The following is a 21,483-nucleotide window of genomic DNA, read 5'->3' on the forward strand; positions in this document are numbered from 1 at the left end:
CAGCTTGCACTGTTCTATCCTAAGAACTGTTGACTGTAGATGCTTCTACTCAACATATAATCTGACTAACTTCACAGTTCAACAGAACAGGTTGCTGTTGCGAGATTCAAGTCACAGTCAACAAATATGAAAACATGGGATGCTGCAGTGTATGGGACAACAGCCAAATGAACAATATTATATGGAGACTTAACCCACAAAGACAACTGTGTCCGACAGGGGAGAGATGCACAATGTGCTAAATGCTGGTAATTTCAATAGCTGTTACCTTTCTAATTCAGGGATCACTTCTGGGTCTTGGTTGAAATTCCTCCATAGACCTAATTTTGTTTTATTTCCAACAATATTCTGTCAATAGCTGCTCACAGTTTTCACTTAGGCTTTGTTGATGTTGCCATTGGTTAGTCAATGACAGGTCAGCCTGCTGCACATCAGGGGCTGGGACTGTCAATCAAACTGTCTTTCCCAACCAATGTTTAAGTGACAGCCCTATGATGACACCCTTCAAGCATTCCTGTAACTAAAAGCCAGGTTTCTGCCTGTCCTGGTATCTGAAAGCTGCAACCAACTAAAATACTGGACACAATTGGATTTGGGTTGAAAATGTAGTGCAGTCGCACAAAGCAGGGTATCTGGTCAGCCAAATGAAAATCTAGCATGTATTGCATTCAATCTATTGCTAAGAAAAGAAAGTGAATGCATGTACATTTTTTAATTATTTCCATATATTTATTCACATATTAATTTGTATGAAACAGCTACCCAGGAGAGACTATATTTCAAACAAATGCACAGATTACATACATACAACAGAGAATATAAAAGTGTTGTATATGATACCAAACATATTAAGTGGCGGTATGGTGGTGCAATGGTTAGCACTGTCGCCTCACAGCAAGAAGGTTCTGGGTTCGAGTCCCAGCTTGGGCATGGGATCTTTCCATGTGGTGTTTGCATGTTCTCCCTGTGCCTGCGTGGGTTCTCTCTGGGTACTCTGGCTTCTTCCCACTATCTAAAAACATGCAATTGGGGCTAATTGGATACTCCAAATTGACCATAGGTGTGGATGGTTGTTTGTTTATATGTGTTGGCCCTGCAATGAACTGGCGACATGTCCAGGGTGTACCCCACCTCTTGCCCGTAGCCGCTGGGATAGGCTCCAGGCCCCCGATAACACTTAAGAGGAATAAGCGGAAGACAGTGGATGGATGGATGGGCTTGTAAAGGATCATATATGTGTAATTTCATTGTTGTGAAGTTTTTTTTAGTTTAGCACAAATATAATTTCATAGAAAAATTGTTTTTGTCCAAGCTAATCTTCCTAACACCAATATCATTAACAACAGTTAAGAAGGAAACTGGTAGATTTCGATGTGGACAGACAAGGACATAGATATCTATATGGATGTACAAACAAATCACTGAGCTTTATGTGTGGTCTCAAAGATTAAGAGATAAGCGAAGGTGCTGTGCTCTTTGGGCTAGTTCCTTTGCAAATTCTTGAGCCTCAAGCAGAGCTTGCCTATCTGGAAAGTGCAATGCTGCCTTCTTTGTAGTTACAGCTAGCTGCTTTAGGAGAGCACACAGGTGGCTGCTCTTACACAGGAGGCTCTGGCTAGAACCGCCATGCTGTGCCTCTCTGCACAAAGTGTCCACCAGTCTCTGGCCCACCATGATCACCAGTTTACTGTGTGAGATGAATCTTTCTGGTGGCTGGCCATCTTGCAGGCTCCCTATGAATCCCCCAATGGCCTTCTGTAGAGCACCAAAGTAGAGACGGCAGTGTTCTGACATGGAAGCTGGTCGATGTTCATCCGTGCCATCACAAGACTCTGAGGAAAGTTGCTTTTTGTCACCCTGAACAATGCATAAATGGGAAAAACAAGGTGAAGAAGGTCACTGTCTGTTTTTGACTGCAAAGAAAGCAATATATTCCGAGAAGTTCCATTGCAGATACATTAACAGAAAGATACCTGTTCATGCTCTTTTAGGAAGAAATCTCTTGGCGATATGGACTGTATTTTCAATACCAACTCCTATCTTAGCACACTCGAGGTGCTTTACAATCTTGTCTCATTCATTCATTTATTCATTCACACACACACACACACACACACACACTGACGTTAGAGATTGCCATATAGGGTCTCAACCTTACCATCAGGGGAAATTGGGGTACAGTATCTTGCTTAATGTAACTTTGACATGGTCTTCGGAGGAAGAGAGGATCAAACCATCAGCCGTTCGGTTGCTAGATGGCCATTTTACTTTCAATCCATGCTGCCCCTTTTATAAGCAAAACCACCCAATGATACTCACCTTTGCCTTGTGAAAGGCTGCTGTAGCATTTTCTTTTGGTTCTTTTTGAATTTCATTTTCTTGCTTTTCAGAGTCATCTTTAGTCTGGAAAAAATTCAAAAACAAAGTCTTTGCATTTTAAAAAGTTTTGATTTCCCTCAGAGGCAGTAGTGGACAGAAGAGTATAAATACTTTGCTATCTTGAAAAAGCATTATTTTTGACTAGACTTATTTGAGCTGATTACTTTGCTCATGGGCGGCCCAGTGGCGCAGTGGTGAGCAATGTCACCTCACAGCAAGAAGGTTCCAGGTTCGAGTCCCGGCTTGGGCACGGGATCTTTCTGTGTGGAGTTTGCATGTTCTCCCCATGCCTGTGTGGGTTCTCTCCGGGTACTCCGGCTTCCTCCCACAGTCCAAAGACATGCAATTGGGGACTAGGCTAATTATATGCTCTAAATTGACCATAGGCATGGCTGGCAACCTGTCCAGTGTACCCCACTTCTTGCCCGAAGGCTGCTGGGATAGGCTCCCCCGTGACCCTTAACAGGATAAGTGGTAGAAGATGGATGGATACTTTACTCATCCAAATAGAAATAAAATGAAGGAACCGTACTCTTTTTCACATCATTAGCCTCACACTGGTGCATTATATGTATCAATTCATTCATTCACAGAAATAACCATCACAAAGGTGGTTTAACTTGTATGTATGTAATATGTGTGTAAACTAGACATATTAACAAAAGCTAAAGAATATGGAAAATGATCAGCCCTTCCATTTTAACATGTTCTTGATTTTTTTTTCTGTCAATCTTCTCTGTTGGTTTTTTTCAAGGGTGTATGCAAATTGTACTTTTACTTTTTAAACTTAAGTCCAGCGGTACAGTGGTGCAGTTAGCGCTGTCGCCTCACAGCAAGAAGGTTCCGGGTTCGAGTCCTGGCTCAGGCACGGAATCTTTCTGTGTGGAGTTTGCATGTTCTCCCTGTGCCTGCGTGGGTTCTCTCCGGGTACTCCGGCTTCTTCCCACCGTCCAACTGGGGACTAGGCTGACTGAATACTCTAAATTGACCGTAGGTATGAATGGGAGTGTGAATGGTTGTCTGTCTATATGTGTTGGCCCTGCGATGGACTGGCGACCTGTCCAGGGTGTACCCTGCCTCTCGCCCGTAGCCACTGGGACAGGCTCCAGCCCCCCACAACACTTAACGGGAAAACTTTGATGAGAGTGAGATACTCTACTTTGATGAAAGGAAAGACTCAGTATGTCCTTTACTTGATGGCTTTCCATTTATTTAAATCATTATTTATGATTTCAAGAAATGTTTTCACCTGTAGTTCCACATAGTCATTGTCATCCTCCGCAGGGTGTCCTTGCTGTTGAGCTATGTCTGGATTTTTCTTTCTGTCTCTTTGACGTGCTTTGTTGTTGTGGTTCTCTTGATCATTCTGAGGAACTTTAAACAGTAGCTTACCATTGGCATTAATGATGGACACCAGACGCTTAACATCTTCTGGTATTGTACGAGCCACCATTACAAAGCGTTCCAGTTGATCAGGTGTCTGGACCTGTCCCAAGTCTTGACATAGAGTGCTTAGAGGCCAGTTGGCCATGTTTAGTGCATCCACTGTTTTTTGTACTATCACACCTGAGTCCTCCACAATGGACAGCTGTTTACAGAGTCTTGTCTGAAGGTTGGCATCACTTAAATGTTGTGTGTTGCCCTTAATGTCCAAGGCAAAATTCAGAAAGCATGTCACAGAACATGCAATCCCATCTGCAGCCAGTTTAATCTCTTCCAAGTGTTTTTCCAGATGTTCTTTGCTTCTCCAGCAACTACTGACAAACTCCATGAGCCGTGGTACAGCCCTGCACACTAATTCTTGTAGCTCCAAAAGTCTGCAGCAGGCCTCTTCCTGGCTGAGAGTTACTTCTTGCAGGAGCTCTGGAGAGGATGAACTCAGAACCATAGAGTCACAGGAGCTAGTGGAGGAGTTGGAGGCTGTGCTAATTCTTTGACTGTCTACTGCACTGAATGGCAAGGTTTTGCCTTGTCCATCATCCTCCTGCACCAACAACTCCCCGCTTCCTTCAAGGTCTTGCAAAGATGTGCAGGTCAGAAACTTTGTCATACGATGCAAACGTACCCTTGTGAGGTCATTGGCATTGCTTGATTCACAACGGCACTCCAAAGGTATATGATCACCAGGGGGACCATTGAGACCTTGAGGGAGATATTCTTCTTTCGGTAGATCAGCATATGCTTCACTGAGCCTCTGGGTTGGGGGCTTGTCATAAATTGGCAGTCTTGGTAGAAGTTTGGGTGGACTCAAAAGGTCAAGAGAACTGGGTTTTGGAATATCATAATGCATAGGATTTAGACTGCCTCTTTCATCTTGGCAAACACGTGATAGACGTGCATTATAGATCTGCCTGCTAGTGATTTTAACAGGCAAAGTGTCACAAAAACTCTGAGAGGAACTTTGATTCTCGGGACCCATTGGCACATCATATATCCACTCGGTCTTGTGGGGACTGGGAAGGGTGCTGTATCCACCAATCCTTTTGTGTTGGATTTCTGTGGCTAAGGGGACTGGGATGTCATAGTTGTTGTCCTGAGGCAGAGGTGATGGAACTGCATACATCTGTACACAAAAATGAAGTCAGTATATTTTCTTATTTATTTTAGTAAGTGCTGTGAATCAAATGCTGTTAAGATTGCATGATGGGAGAGGTGTGGCAGTCGTGGTTAAAAGACCTAATGTAAAGGTGTAAAGCAAGTTGGGCTTCAAATTTTTCTGAGACTATAATTCATTTACAAGATTTTCACATCTTTTACAAGATTTCACACATCACATTTGGGAAGAAACAAAAGTATCTGCCATTATTTGTGTAGTGCACCTTTCACAATGGGGAAGAAAAACTCATACCCCACATCATGACAACCAGCATTCATTCCTACATCAAGTCTCTGAAGTAGTCACAGGTATTAATCAGCTCCACCTCCAGTCATCAGTTATGGAAATATGATGACCAGGTTCATTTTCACCCTCTTCAGGTATCATGCCTGCCCATAAAAACTGTGAACACATCTACACCACACAGTGCCATAAAACCACAATCAGTGCAGTTGATTGTTTTATATACAGTCTACTGGTAAGTGATTAATGCAAATTAGCTGCTGGCTACTGTGCACACTGCATGACTGACCAAAGTGTCTTACACAGAGGGCCCCACACTGACAGGGCACACTAATACAAAGATACAACATTACAGGACACAATGGGACAGAACCCCCCCCCCCCCCCGCCCACCCCTCAATAAAAGTATCTGTATACTTTAAACATTTTTCTTGGTATTAAAATTGCATATTTGTATGACTGCATCAAACTCAAAGACCCAAAAGACTATTATTGGAGATCAGGTATAATAATGATTTCCCATCTTACTTCTGAGTTCATAAACAACTCATTTGAAGCATACCAAACACTCAGAGGATGTGATAAAAGAAAGGTATATAAAACATGTTAAAATCAAGCTTGCATTTTAAAGTGAGCACAACATGGGCTCTTGCTTCATTAACAGCTCAAAAACAAATCTGAAACTTACGCAAAACTCTCCTGGACTGCTGCACTTTAAACTCTCTTGAGAGTCAAATTTCTTCTCCAGCTCTGAAATTGTATTCAGCGAGTGTTTTCGGGGTACATGTCTTGCAGTAGTTGACTTCTGAAATGAGAATATTTTGATAACAGTGAAGATTACTTTAAGGGAGAGCAATATCACCCAGAGATGTAATATATCTACAATTAAGATGGGCATATTTTGTAGAGTACATATGTAGATCCTCACATTGCAAAGAGAGGTTTGTCTTGTTTGGCTTGGGACATCATAAATTTCTCCTTTATGATCAGACATGCAGAGGAGAGAAGGCTGCAAACAACAGATAGGCTGTTATGTTGGTTTTAACTAGCAACACTTTGATCAAAGCTATATCTACCCCATTGACCTCTGCAGCAATACATTGTATACACAATCATTACATGTGGACAGTGTCTGCTCTGACACCCTTTGAGAACACCATTTTGCAGGTTAAAACAGTCCTACAATAGAAACCATGCTGCTCATTGAAAATTCTGTGGCTACTGCAGAAGGGGAACAGGACTCCCTCAGCGCAGGAAAGGAAATAGTGAACATGTAGGTAAATTTGTCTTCTGCTGCAAAAGCATCAATACAAACACCCATACAGACACAACTGTCTTTCTGGTGGCAAGAGCTAGTGTTTGAAGTTAAACATGTCTTAATTCTGCATCTGCCTGCCTTTTACAGGCCCATAACGACCCAGGGGCTGCATGCTTGTCCACATATAGAGGCCCTTGGTCCCCATCTGTAAGTTGTTTTTGCCAGTAGGGGTTTCACAGTGCTGCATTTCTGCTCCAGTCTCCCTCTAATCAGAGTAAACATTTTCCAAAGAAGAGGACCAACTTTGACCTTGATGCAAAAGACAGACTAATAACTTCATCAGAGTTATGCTCTTTTTCATATAAAATGGAAACTGCATCGATACCTTATTTCCACCAGGTCCCTCTATACTATACTTAAATGCTGAAGGGAGGGGGCTTTTTGAGATTAAGGGGGCAGATGGGACCCTATAGATCATATCCATGTATGCATGATCCTGCTGAATGCTGGCGTTGAGGGGTACAGTTGGGATCTGGTAAATATTCTGCACACTGTCATCAGTGTGAGCATCACTTATTTTGAGTTTGTGTGTGACATGGCTTAAGGGGCCTGCAGTGCTAGAACTTTGCAGTAAAAGTTGCAGTCTGTTTGCAGGGGCCAGCCCCTGCCTTCCATACAGAGAACACATCCACCATCCACTGGTGCCAGCCACACTTTGATCCAACACTATGATGATGTCTCCCTTCCTGAAGGCCAGCTCATCTGCACAGTCTGCAGTGTTGTCATACAAAGCCTTGGCAAGTTTGTTCTAAAATAAGAACAGAAAAAGAAAATAAAAAATTAGCAGGTAAAAATACATTTGCAGGTAGTGTTGCAAAACATTATTGTCAAAGTCAGACAGGTCTGTTTCTATATTGTTATTGAAAAGATCCTGATTAAGGGCTGGGCAGCCCAGTTGCAGTCTCTCTTATATTTGCCTCTTTTTTTCTTGCTTCCCTTTTGTCTTTCATTCTTTTTTTCCTTGTCTCGTTTTTTTCTTTCTGTCTTTCATTCACTGGCTTTATAAGAAGCTGGAGAGGCGTAGGCACTGTAAAGTTTAGTACAAAGATGTATAATCCAATAGGTGGCAGTAATGTAATCCACATGATTGCAAAACACCATGGACCTTCACAGAGGAAGATGGCTTTGTAGGCCCATAGTCCTGATATTACCATGTCAGTAGCTGTCTAAAGTTTAAAACTTTTGCATTCATAATAAGCATTATGTGCTACAACAAAATATAGCCCCAAGTCAGCCAAAATTTTCACATATTTGAGTTAGCACCAATTTTAAAGTCCGGTGCTCAGTTTTTTCACAAAAACTATACATTTTTGTTAAAGCTATCCCCTCAAATATCATTTCTGCTTTTTAAAGAATGTTCTTTTGTCACCGCTGTTTCTGTTTTTGCCAATGGGGAATTTTTGGGTCTCTTTTAATATTAATTCATTTTAAAAACTGCAGTTCTATACCTGCTGTAAAGTTTCATGAGATAGGTTTTATTGTGATTTGGTGCTATATAAATAAAAGTGATTTGACTTAATGCCATATAATATTATTTCTTGTTTCTGCATGTGCTTGCATGTTCTGTATTATTAGGTAACAAAACCATTCCAAATTATATATTCACCCTCACTAGGACACCAGAAACATCAGATGCTTTTCAAAAATATGTCAGACATTGTGCAGCACATCTCAAAACCCATACAGGCGTGGAGAGAACATACTAACTCCATGCAGGAATGACCTCTGGGACAGCTGATTGTGTGTCACAAAATCTCCTGACAGTCAGAGATGACAGTAAGGACGCACATACACATAATACTGGTATTGGAAAGTTCTTTTTAACATGTGAGGATCCGTAACATTGCAGAACACTGTATATCAAAATGAAGGAAAATCTGTCAGAGATCAGTTTGAAGTCTGCAATCTCACAACTATAAACTAGATAAAACAATGGGTACTAGTTACTTAAATGATCAAATATTTAGTTGCTTTTGCCAGCTCAAATGGAATTCTCTGCAACAATGAGCCCTTTTACCATTGGAGCCCCATGCAATCACCACCTGTTGGGATGGAGGCCTGTCACCTCTTTGGACACACACACACACACACACACACACACACACACACACACACACACACACACACACACACACACTTCAAGCCTCAGCAGACTGCCTTCCTAATCCTCTGGGTCATGGAATGCAAGTGAAATACGTAGGGATTTGACAGCAGCCATACTGCCAACAATTATGGTGTTGCCACCAAAGTCCAGACATTTCTCTATAAACGTAGAGCAGTTTCAATTCCAGATACTGCAATGAGTCAGTTGACCTGATTATTTTATTAACAACCTTTTTGAAACTACAGGAAAGTATCAGATGTCTGTAGTAATGCCTTATGCTCTTCCTTGTGTGTCTGCTAGGGTAAGTAACAAAGTCAATTTCAGCTGTGGCTGTTGGATTCCTGCAGACGCCTGTTTTCACAAATCAGTTCTCCAACAGGTGGCTTCAATCCTTTAACTGCACAGCTGTCTCTGCCTGTCCCTTTCCTTTCATTTCCGTCCTGTTCACAAATTGACATCGGCCTGTCAGGCGTAAGACCAAACTTTTAAAATTGCCCAAAATGGGCCCCCTGACATTTCAACTGCTTCTAATCAAAAGTTTGCAGGATGTGGGGCAAGTGGATTCTTAATTTCAAAACTCAGTAAAAAAGTGACATAAATTAGAAAGTACTCAATGTAAAATTGCCCTCAATCAGAACTGCAATTCAAAAGAAATAATATTAAGCTGATAATAAAATAAGTAATTATTAATTAAGTAATACTCTCAGGTAATTTAACTGACAGTATTTGTGTGCACTGAAAGGAGGCCAAAGCCTCAAGAAAATAGGTTTAAGCCACTGCACTGGTATTTTAAGTAATTAGTCAAGTAACAAGAGTGAGCATTTCAATCACCTATCTGCCTGTCTGTCTTTGATCATAATCAGAAAAATCTGCCAAAGCCAGTTATTAATTGGATCATAAAAATTCTTATTGTAAAAACTTTAGTAAGTTGTCTCACAATAATTCACTCTGACACAGCATCTGAATAACCATTATTAAATCTACATGGGCAGAGATTAGCACTCAAGGGCCACTGGAACAGGAACTATTTCAGGAGTTAGTGTGTAGGAATGCATCCTCCTGGTTCAAAATGAACTTTTACAGCTTGACAACTTGGTCATAACCCAAGGGTCGGGTCAGCACAAGAGCCTTGGTGGCAAGCAACATATCTGTCACAGTTGAAACTAGAAAATGTTCATTTTTCCTCATGGAGCAGGGTATTCAAATTGAGACAGAGCCAAACATTTGAGCCGATGTATTTCTGGACAGGAAGCAAGCAAGTCAATAAAGACGTGCTACACCACAGTATCATAAATGCAAAAAGTTGTTTTCTGCTCGATCTTTTATCTTAAATGATCCACAGATGTGCTCCATGGAAAATCATTGTAGTCAAGCCTCTTTCCAACCAAAACAAAGCCAAGTGGAGGCAGTTGAGACTGAAGGCAGTGACATTGACTTGCTAAAGCTGCCCTGGTATTTCCTGCATGGGAACTGTTGAGAATTTTGTAACACGGTCTTAAACACAAACACACAAAACGGTTTAAAGCTTTGTCAAAACTGTCACTGGCCATTTAACCTCCCCAAAGGCAGGCCTTTTTACTTTGATTTATCCATTTGATCATTTTTGGGGTCATGTTATAAGAGTACCTATTGATGAGTCAAATTGTTGCCTCTGCTCATAATGTCATCTGTTTGTGTGACTGTTTTTTTCACTTTTGGGGGTCTTGATTTAAATTCTGCAAACCGTCTTTGTGTCATTTGTTTACTTTCAGCTTGACCTCTAACATTTCATGAATAGATCCTTAAAGAAGAGGGAGAGAGTAACAATTTTTGTACAGTTTGACCCCCATTAGATGGGCTGATCCAACATGAAGTTGGTCACTGGCAAGCAAGAAGCTGGAAATAAAAATAAGTTAATTACACTTAGCAAGGGAAATGAGTGGAGGGTTTTGGTAGAACTAATGTGCTGGTGATAGGACTTAAAGTGAATTTAGGATTAGAAACACATTAGGATGTACTGGAGAGTTGGAGCGGCAAATATCAGGCGGGCTGCAGGCTCATGGAACTGTGACAGGAACCTATCTCACTGCTCACACACATGGTTATTTATACTCATACTTCCGCAGTTTCATCTTCTGCCTGCTCTCAGTGTGATCTCATTGTTTTTGCTGTACTTCTATTAAACTTATAGTGCTAATGTTGCATATTTGAAACTGCGGTCACATCACCCTCTTTACACAGCAACAGGCTTACTGTGCATTTATCCGTTTAAAGGAAAGAGCTATAAGTCAGTTCTTGGCTAATTTTCTAGAAACCATATTCTCTTCCTCCCAGACAGTTTCCATCTGTCCCCAGAGGATGTCCTCACACTTACCAGGCCTAACCAAGCAATCACTTGTCCATTTGATTCATTCTTCTCCAAACCATCTGCTCCTTAAAACTCTGTAAGTTGTCTCTCCTCTGACAAAGCCAGAACCTCTGCTTGCCCTCCTTTGACCCTAATGTTATGCAGAACTACTGACCACTAAGTTTTTTTTCATTTCTATCCAAAACCTTTGAGCCAGTTGTGTCAGACCACTTCTATTTCTGTCCTGGACTGGCCTTCCAAACCCTTTTCAATCTGGTTTCAAGACCTCTTCTACTGAGGCAGCTCTCCTTGGTGTCCCGGAAGTCTTGAACACTTTCAGTCTTCTTCTATCCTCAACTTAATGACCCCCTAGACTTGATTGCTGCTGTCCACACAGTCAACCAAAAATCCTCCTATTTAAATCTCACAGCTCATCTTCTAATTAACCATTCAGGAGGAGCATTATGGCATAATTATTTAATTACCATTTACAGTGTCTCTCTTCTGTTGGCCATGCTTATTTTCTTCCATTCAGGAGCCTGTTGATCAGTTCACATAAACATTTGTATCTGATAGGGTGAACATGGAGGGCCTCTCACACCTAAGGGAAATTAATCCTCAGCAATTGGTAACTGGATAACTACTTAATTCCAGAAGGGAAAAATGATGAGTGGATGCTCATTTCTCGCAGCAAGCATCACCTCTTATGAATGTCTACTGACTACTGCTGTCAGATGCTAAAGCAAAGCATCCCAAAATAGCTCTAGATGAACTCAATATGAATAAATTCCAATATGAAGCAACTGCATAGAAAGAAAGTGAGTCAGGAACTAATCTTCCCTTTTTGTTATTGAAGACAAATAAACCTTTTTCTTCTCATGAGAACACATCAGGATGATGCATATTATCCTTCACTACATGGTGCATAAATATTAGACCTTTATATTATATTAACTGTGTAAACTGAACTAAAGATTAGACAAAACATGGCCAGCAATTCTGTGATTGATGAATACATCAAACTGCAATTGGCTACATTAAACCACATTCAGAAAGTGGAATTGTAATGGAGCACTGCCCAAAGTACCACCACATCCTGTCCAACATTTGCATTTAGCTGTACAAGCCATCAAGCTGACTTTGAATCGGGCGCAACCATGTCACTCAGATGTATGATTGACAAGTTATTTTATTCTTTTGGTCAAGAAACAAAGAAGTATGGGACACAGGCTCTTTTCACTTCTAAAGCTTGTCTGTCTATAAACTACAAAGTTTAAGCCCTCACAGCTTATGACAACATTTCAGATGAGCTGAATAGTAATACTGGGTAGATGACATTACAAGTGAAAGACCCACCAGATGGTCAAGAGGGAAATTACTCGAGATGAGCAGCACACAAGACATCTACAGACACCACAATGAAACACATACAAATAATGATGTCACTACCAGAACTTTTTTAAAATCCTGATTAAGCACTCACCATGTTTTTGATGTTTTCTTCAGTGGTCACACAGGCTTTCAATCAGTTTTCAGTAATCATCACAACCAAGAGCGTTTCCCTCATCTGTCTCACAAACAGTCTAAACTGTCACTGGGAGGCTGGCTGTTTCACACACTGGGTGGGGAAACTTCGTGCTTTCCTGCACCTCCATTGGCCTAGAGATTTAAAAAAAAAAAAAAAAAAAACCTACCGACACACACAGACACACTCACTGCACTATTTTTTCTCAAACTGCGATATGCCATCATCCCTGCATCTCCCTTGAAAAGCAGAAGCACATCATTAATCATTAGTTTACTTTGCCAGTGGGGGATGGGTGGGTGGTGGAGTATTTGATCCCGTCTCATCTGGCTTCTTCTTTATAATACATGCTTTTTTTCCCAGTTCCCAGAAGAAAAACTAGGAGACTTGATGTTTTTTTCCATTTCTTACACTGAGTATTGTGACCAATGAGGAGGAAAATGCTTTATATTCAGACTCCTACCTGAGCACTGTTTGTGAATTTAGCATCTGAGAAAAGCAGCCAACACAATAACAGCAGTGCACAACTGTGATAATGTGTACTATCTGTGGTGAGTGCTGAGGGAATTTTTGCAGCATCAAATTAACTGAGAATGCCTGCTGATTTTAACAGTTTAATATGAATCTAAACTACAACAAAAATGTAGATTAAAGCAGTGTACAACCACAAGCTAATGAGAAATGAGGGTTACAACTGAAGAATTCTAAATGTTAAGACTTTTTAACTCAACAAAATTGTTTTTATTTGAACTATGAGACATCTTTTTCCCCAAAACATCACTTGACAGTTTGTAATCAAGTAAACATGACGAACTACCAAAGTCAGAAAGTGAAAGTTCAGTGAGGTTGTGGAAGGCCACACAGGGTACATGGAAACTTCAGACATCCTGTTTTGATATTGACATGGTAAGATTAGGCTGGATTTTCAGTCCGTTGTGGTGCGTCGGTACCAGAAGCGAGCTCTGAAGTCATCGCTGCAGGTCATGAAGCCAGGATTGGTTGGTGAATGGACAATGCAGCGGACAATGTTATTGTGACCCAGGGACAGCAGGTTTTTCCTCTCAGCTGTGCGCGAGTCCCAGCAGCACAGGCTTATGGTGCGCTCATCAGGCAGCAGCACATAGTCCTCTGTGTGGTTGAACACACCCTGCGTACGGTGCATCTGACGGCCGCTCAGTCCTGCACCTGAAACACACCAAGACGGCATATCTATGTCAGTAGCCACGTTTACATGCAGACTTTTTCTTCATTCCGATTGAAATTATTCCGATTGAAGAGTTCGGGTCAACTGTTTTACATGTGATGTGATCTATTCCGATCTGGTTTTTACATGTGCCACTTCATTTAATCGGAACCACCCATAATTTCGTCCATCAGCTCGCAAAAACGGAAAGTTTGTGGGATCATATCCACTTTTGTTGTTGTAGTTTTTAGCCTTGTAGTAGCCGGTCTTCAGAGTTTTCCGGTGGTTTCTAATTGTTCGATGCTTCGGTTGATGCCGGCTTTGTTGAGTTTTTCGTGGACTTTTTTGAACAGTTCAGAATTTCTTGTTTTCCTACCGTCTAAGCGTGCAATAATGTTCAGGTCTTTGAGAGTTTGTATTAAAAATAAACTCTCCGCCACACACCAGCTCTGCATGCACTGCTGCTTGGAAGCCGCCATTTTTACCAAGTGAGGAAACGTCACTGCGCATTTACGTCAAGACAGAGCATGCGCAGAGAGAACACAGCCTGACAGCATTCCGTTTCACGGTTTACATGATAAGATTTTACATCTGATCGGTTAGGGAAAAGGAATATTCTACCCCTGTGAAACTAAATGAAATTCCATTCGGTTTAGGCCTCTTTATTCCGATTGAGGTGTTTTATGGAACATTTTTATTCGGTTTGGGCTTCTAATCCGATTCTAATTGGAATATTAGGCTCCATGTAAACCCAGCTAGTGTGTCATTTCCCCATTTTCTCAACACCTCAAAACTAGCATCAAGTGAGGGTTTACTGGCTACAGACGCATCATGTATGTTTGTTAATTAGTTAACAAGATCTTGATCAGTGGAAGAGAAAAAAAACACCACTTTCATAATCACCCACTTTAAAATGCATATTGAACAGTCACAAGGTCTGTTGCAAATCTGACATTGCTCACCAGCCTCACTAATAGTTTAGTTAGACCAACTGAGGGAAACTATTTTAAAGACCTGAAAGTACCCTCATAAGTACCAAGCAGGACATTTCAGTGGAAAAAAAAAACAAAATATCAGTGCCACCTAGTGGACAAACTATTTTACAGTCACAATGTTTATACACCAATTTCAAGCAACAACCAGTCCCCGTGAGTCAGCTGCATGGTTTAATTCATCAGACAATGTCGATCAGCATTATCCAAGTAGACAGTGCAGTGTCACTCAAACAGGCAAAATGTCAGTGTCATGCTGAATATTCAGTAGGTAGAGCTCAACACAAAACAATGAGCCTGCTTTGAAAAACAGCAGTGTACTCTGACTAACATGAACTAACTGCTGATAAAACATTGATATTTTGGAGCAGAAAAATGTTTATGTCTTTAACATTGATCGAAACCATCAAAATTTAATTGCAGTTTGCTTGAGATTGCTTTTAATACAATATATCAGATTAAATAATTAGGTTCCCTAAAGTTACTTTAAAAACTATTAAATAAAATGCAGATGTTGCTTGGGCGACAAATGTGCACCCTAGTAAAACAATGACAGCAGAACAATTTCAGTTCAGGTGGAAAAAGCAGTTAACTTTCAGTTTAATGTTGATGGATTCCAGTAACAACTCATCATGCTCATCATTCATGGATGAAGCAGTCCTATAATATATTTTCAATGATTTCAGGTAATGTAACACAATGATCATATATCTTTGAATTTGTGTATCCCAAAATGTAGGATAGGCTGTGCAGTTATTTGCTACTGTGGCAGCCAGGTTCTACTAATACTAATCAACCTCTACAACTTTCATCAATTTCCACCAAAGGAATTTTAAGGCCCTTGTACTGTTTCTGCCATGGGTCAACCCCTGTAAGACCTCTTTCAGGACTGTTTATGAGGGAAATTAGTTACAAACAATCACCATGAGGATTTTGTAAAGATGTTTTAAGGGACATCCCTTGGTCTCCATGGGGCCCTTTTTAAGCAACCTATGGTTCCAGGCACATGGCAGAGAGCGGAGAGAGCAGAGAGGGTGTATTCAGCCTCAGGTTGTTATTTAAAGGGCAGGAAATCAGAGTGTAAACCATGGCACAAAGAGGGAGTCCCACAGTACATAGTGTCCCAAAATAGCAATAAACAATGGATGTGCCAGACCACACCCAATGAACAGACAATCTGCCTGAGACCATCATACATACAAGATATGAAGCTGGGAGAGACTGAATATCCATGATGTTCACTGCTAGCGTTACCTTTCAGGAATTCCAATACATATCTCTGAATTACTTAACACAGCACTGACTTAACGTTTGTCTCACCAAGGCAGTGGTAAGAGAGACGTAAGATTAATGGTCAGAAGTCAGATTTACTAACCGAAACGCATTGTGTGTGCACCCTGCTGCAAATATACTAATTGTCAAACGGTCCTACTACTCGTTTAGTTGTAAAATTAAATACTTTACGCTTGTTTGAGTAAAAACAGAATGTTCTAAATAAATACAAATGTTGAAATTGCGCCGTCTCAATTGGAACTATTTTTTTTTAAGTCAAATACTGAAAATAGCTACAGTTTGGTACCACTACCGGTTCAAAAGTAAACCAGACCCCAGTAGTAAAGAAAAGGTATTCTTGGGTGACCCTGAAAAGCTGCCAGGTGAGGCTCAATGCTCACTGGTCTGGATCAGACTCAGGATTAAGCTTAATGCAATAGGGAACCATACCATGAACAACACAGAGCTAGAAGAAATCAAGATGGGTGCTGCTTGGGAGTTCTGTTATGTTTTGTTTCTTCTGCTTGTTCTAAATTGTTTTAAAAAGCTCATCACAGATGCGTTTTCCTCCACTTATCTGTGTGTCAAACCCTCACTGGGAACAAGTCCAACTTCATTGCTAGCAACGCAAACCAGACTCTCACACCTTCGGGAATGAGACTGAATGGCCCTTTGTAAGGGGCCATCCACCCCATACTCCCTGAGTATCCCCCACAGGATGCAACTACGTTTCCTCCATGGAATACATATTGGTGGGATTGAGGAGTTCTTCAAAGTATTTCTTCCACCATCGGAGCAACTCCAACAAAGGAGAGAGTCCAACCCCTCTCAAGGACTTGAGTTGTGGAACCACTGCTATGTGTCGAGGTTAGACCAGCCGGTAACACTCAACCTTTTCCACCACCTCTGGCTCCTTCCCTGCCGGAGGGAAGCCAGGGATCAGACTGCTGAGGCCCCCACCTTGGTCTGTTGCCCGATTCACAAGGCACCGGACCCTTCCAGTTCCTCCTCATGGGGGGGACGAGCCCATGTGTCCCAGTGAAATGTTTTATTACAGTTCATATCTGTGATATAAAATTAAAATCAGACTCCAAAATAAAACTGCCAGTGGTGATCTGACATGTCCTTTTTTTATCAAGTTTTCACCAATGCCATTTCTGTTGTGTCACATGTCAAATGAGAACCCAGACAAACCACCAGTTCAATGACTGACTGTTTGCAAGTCACTCATAGAACTAAGGCCCATCAAAGGATATGATAAGCGATATAACAAAATCCACTTTCAATCAGTTTCACTATACAGCCACTAAACAAGCCATGTTTTTGGCTAAATGAAATTCTGACTTACACACTTTAAACTTAAATATTAAATAATGTTTTAAAAGCATATTCCTATTCACCATTAATAATTACATTTGCATAACTTGTTTAAAAATAATGTTATAAAAAGAAAAAAATGAATGCTTGACGGTTATACAAATTTATCTTCAGAGAAAAAAAATGTGAGTACCTCTATAATAGCCAATACCTACATTCCCAGACAGAATGAGTGAAAAGCATATCTACGCCCCTGAATCATTAACCTCTGGTTTGGATGTGCTTTACTGACACAGAGTTCAGCAAGTAGCCACACCTCAGATTCTATCCCAATCACAGAACAGCCTACCAGTTTTTCACTCTTGCAAGGATCCTGGATGGTCCATGGGAATTTGCCGAGCTGATCTACAAAAGTTTTGTGGATTTGTAGAAAGGCAAACACTTTCTTTGAGGGACATTGAGGGAAGTGCTGCAGAAGTATGGGGTGGGGGGGGGAAGCTACTCAGGGCGATCCTATCTCTCTATGCCCAAAGCAGGGGCTGTGTTTTAGTTCTCAGCAATAAGTTGGACTCATATCCAGTTTCAGTTGGCCTTTTCCAGGGCTGTGCCTTGCTATCAGTCCTTTGTGATTTTCATTGACAGGATTTTGAGACATAGTTATGGTTGTGGGGGAGTTGCAGTCCAATGGGCTGAAGGTTAAATCACTGCACCTGGCAGATGATATAGTCCTGCTGGCATCAATTTATGATCTTCAGGTCAAACTGGATCATTTCGGAGCTCAGTGTACAGCAGCTGGGCTGAGAATTTGACCTATACAGCAGACATGGTTCTCAGAAGGAAAATTGAGGATCGTCCACTTCAGGTAAGGAATGAATCCTTACCACAAGTGAAGGGGATTTACAGTTCTATTCTCAAGTGAGGGGACTTAAGAGACCAAGATGGGCCAAAGAATTGGAGCAGTGGGAGCGGTCTTATCTTAGATCCATCCCACCGTTGTTACAAAAACAGAGCTAAGCTCTTGATCCATTGGTCAGTCTTCATGCCAACTCTCACCTATGAAATATGGGTCATTACCAAATGAACAAGTGCTTGAGTACAAGGGGCCGAAATGGTCTACCTCAGAAAGGGAACTGGTGTCTCCCTCAGGGATACAGTGGGAGGTTTGGTCATCCGTGAGGGACTTGGGCAGCTGCTGCTCCTTTGCAACGGAAGGTGCAAATTGAGGTGGTTTAGGTCTTTGGGTAGGATGCCCCTTGGGCACCTTCCTAGGGAGGTATTCTAGGCATGTTCAGGTCGGAGGAAGCCCCTGGGCAAACCAAGGATTAGGTGGAGGGACTACATCACCATGCTGGCCTGGGAATATCCTCAGGATCCCCCTGTTGGAGCTGGTCAATGTGTCCAGGTAAATAGAAGTTTTGGGTTCCCTGCTGGAGTTGCTAACACTGTGACTCAATTTCCGATAGATGGGTGAAGATGGATGGATGGATGGTCAGACTTCAATATTTATAAATCTATTTTTAATTTTGTTTTAGTAAGTAACTTTTGGGACAGGGTGGGCTGGGAAATATATCAAGTTTTTAAGCTACATTGACTCTAACCCCTTTTTAAACGTGATATAGGACAAGATATTGTTTACATTAATAGTTTATTTTCCATTAGAACCGCTAGCTCGAGTCAATTTCTCTTCTCTCTCACATGCATAATTCACCATGCATGCTACAACCCAGACCGAACTTTATTGCTTATGATGCAGATCTCATTGCAAAAGTGGAACCGGACATCTTCATAGGGCTGCTAAAAGCCATCAATGCAGGATAACAGTTGCCAAGTTGCAATTACTTCACAAGAGAGGTACTACCCAAAATGTAAACCAAAGTTAGATACAGTCTTGCTGCCTGGCTCATAGAAGTGTCTTACTTCCAGCTGACCACTAATATGTGGGCCAGCAGGAACTGCGACCCGTACATGTGTATGACGGTAAATTTTATAGAAAACTGGAAGATGAAAAGAACCTGTCTCTAGACCGCTTACTTTGTCTCTAGACCACTTACTTTGTGCAAGACACCAGGGAGCATATTTCTGAAAGCAGCGGGATGTCTCAGAAACTGGAATCCCAACCGGATTCTCTCAGGTTGGTTGTTGTAATGGCAGACAATGGGAGTAATGTTGTTCAAGTGTTACAACTGACAAAGTGGCTGAGGATGCAATATTTTGGTAACAGACTCCCCTCTTGCCATTTGCGGCCATACTGAATGAGCTGAATTGGAAAATAGAAAAATTAGCCAGACAGTAAAACATTCAGAAAAACATTTTTACCATCAAGAACCACTTGCATAAATATACCTATTTTCTATACACTATCAGAACCATTGGACGTTTGTGTGTGTGTCAGTTATGTTATGTTACAGTTTTAAGTATTCTGTGCATAGCTTGGAACAAAAGTGTCTCCAAAATACTCTAACTGCAAGCATACATCAAAATTAAAATGACTTTAAAAGGTGATATAAAAAAATGATATAAATGATGCTGGCATCACCAGGTCATTTCTCTGTGTAAGAGAGTGTAAGTAGCTTCTCCTACAGCTGGAGGAAAAGACTTTGTTGAAGTGCAGGTGCAACTGGGTTTACCAGGTCACCATTATATATCTGAGTCAGCCACTCAGTGGGATCAAGTGCAAATGAAATCTATTGGATATTGCTTTACTGCACCCACGGTTCAGGGGCAGTAATAACCTGAGAGATAGTGGTGGTAGGAACATGAGGATGCCTTTCCTGCACTAAGCTGCCAGGCAAAGCAGTACCTTTGTGTGCTAACCACAAGCTCTCCTTCCGACAGGCGGCAGTGGAGACATAGTGACATGCCAAGGGGCATCCCTGAAGCCCGACATTGTAGACAGGTTAGTTTTTCTGTCACAAGAGAACAGCTCTACGGTTGATAGTTGTGCTTGTTTGATATTGCGATATACCATAAAACAGTACACTGCTACATACTTAGTTTTGACAGGTGGTTTATGAGCCAGGGAAGAAGCATACACAAGGATTGTTTGTGCAACTAAATTTTGTGGATCTATAAGGTCATTGTGGTTTTCAGTTCATTAACTTTGGACTTAACTATATGCTATTCTGTTGAGCAAATTTCTTATTGCAGTTTAAAGTTCTGTTTTTGATAAATATTGGTATTGTTTCATTGGCCAGGCCAACCTTCATTGTAGTGAAATAGTAACAGTAAATGTACTCGCTGTGCCATAGCAACATGGTATGGAGGGAACCCCATATAACCTCAGTTTAGGTAATAGAGAAATCATCACCTGTGTATTTGACCAGTGTTCGGCCTGTAGAGATCTCCCAGAGTTTGACCACAGAGTCTTTGCCACTGGACAAGATGTACTTTGAGTTCTTGGAGAAGATGGCAGAGCAGACCTCAGCTCCATCATGGGCCTTCTCATAGGTGTTCACGCAGCGGTTGGAAACACCATCCCATATTTTGATGTTACCATCCTTGCTGCAGGTGACATAGCTGTTGGCTGTAGGATTGTAGTTGACACCGCTGATGGTGTCAGTGTGCTGGTCCAGTGGGTTGCAGGACACAAAGCACTGGAAGGTGTTGACATCGTAGAGACGCAGAGTGGGGTGCTGTGTTCCCACAAGAAGAAAGTCACCTGATGGGTGAAAAGAGATGGAACGTAGCATTTCTGCTTCCTGGGAAACACACGAGGACAAGATGGTATTGAAAGACAACCAAGATAAAAGCCGAGAAATGTGTTTTACCACTGTAAAATTTATGATTACACACACACATATATATATATACATATATATACATACACATATATACATACAATGGGGGAAATAAGTATTGAACGCATTAACTTTTTTGTCATTACATTCATTTCCAAAGATGCAATTCATGTGACATTTCTTCCAGACACTGGTATTAACTCAAATAATCAACACATGAAAAGAAATCACAACATTCAAATAATGATTATGTGGAATTATGTGCAATAACACAGGAAAAAAGTATTGAACACACCATGGGAAAGCTGTATAGTTTGGCAAGGAAAGGCACTATACCATCTCAAATCTGAAAGTAATTAGTCTTTGTACTTCCTATAAGTGCAAACCAACATCAGCTGGGTTAGTGCTAATTGATGGCCCAATAAACAGGTTGTTTTTTCACCAAGTAGTCAAACAAGACACATCTCATGATGGGTAAAAGCAAGGAGCTC

The 21,483-nt window shown here is 41.2% G+C and overlaps 2 protein-coding genes across 4 annotated transcripts in view; both read right to left on the reverse strand.

Annotated features, from left to right (window-relative positions):
• Window positions 1–735: 735 nt before the first annotated feature.
• On the reverse strand, window positions 736–12,548 carry cass4 (Cas scaffold protein family member 4). Of its 2 annotated transcripts, none has more exons than XM_086198451.1 (7): window positions 12,450–12,548; window positions 7,154–7,284; window positions 6,147–6,227; window positions 5,907–6,023; window positions 3,629–4,942; window positions 2,320–2,403; window positions 736–1,857 (listed from the first exon to the last, which is right to left on the reverse strand). In XM_086198451.1, the coding sequence occupies exons 2-7, from the start codon at window positions 7,169–7,171 to the stop codon at window positions 1,441–1,443; spliced, it is 2,031 nt and encodes a 676-aa protein (XP_086054577.1). In that variant the 5' UTR covers window positions 7,172–7,284; window positions 12,450–12,548; the 3' UTR covers window positions 736–1,440. The 2 variants fall into 2 exon arrangements, with proteins under 2 accessions (XP_086054577.1, XP_086054576.1); XM_086198450.1 differs by having other exon boundaries at window positions 6,862–7,284.
• cstf1 (cleavage stimulation factor, 3' pre-RNA, subunit 1) overlaps window positions 12,150–21,483 on the reverse strand; it is a 16,465-nt gene continuing 7,131 nt past the window's right edge. Inside the window, exons 5-6 of one of the 2 annotated variants that reach the window (XM_086198454.1) lie at window positions 20,563–20,953; window positions 12,150–13,676 (exon numbers count right to left, since the gene is read on the reverse strand). In XM_086198454.1, the coding sequence (XP_086054580.1) occupies window positions 13,417–13,676; window positions 20,563–20,953 (651 nt within the window). In that variant the 3' untranslated portion in view covers window positions 12,150–13,416. The remainder of the gene's footprint in view (window positions 13,677–20,562; window positions 20,954–21,483) is intronic. The other variant, XM_086198452.1, reaches the window with a different exon arrangement.

This window comes from Aulostomus chinensis, chromosome 3 (genome assembly GCF_037954235.1).
Source record: "Aulostomus chinensis isolate RoL2024-O1b breed Wild chromosome 3, RoL_Achi_v1.0, whole genome shotgun sequence".
In the NCBI taxonomy this organism is placed as follows: Eukaryota; Metazoa; Chordata; class Actinopteri; order Syngnathiformes; family Aulostomidae; genus Aulostomus; species Aulostomus chinensis.

Coding starts and splice junctions, on each gene's coding strand:
- cass4 (XM_086198450.1), bottom strand. Junction 6,228..6,861: donor AGGGACCTGGTGGAAATAAG/GTATCGATGCAG, acceptor TGTTGTTTGCAG/CCTTCTCTCCTCTGCATGTC. Junction 4,943..5,906: donor GCAGTCCAGGAGAGTTTTGC/GTAAGTTTCAGA, acceptor TTTTGTGTACAG/ATGTATGCAGTTCCATCACC.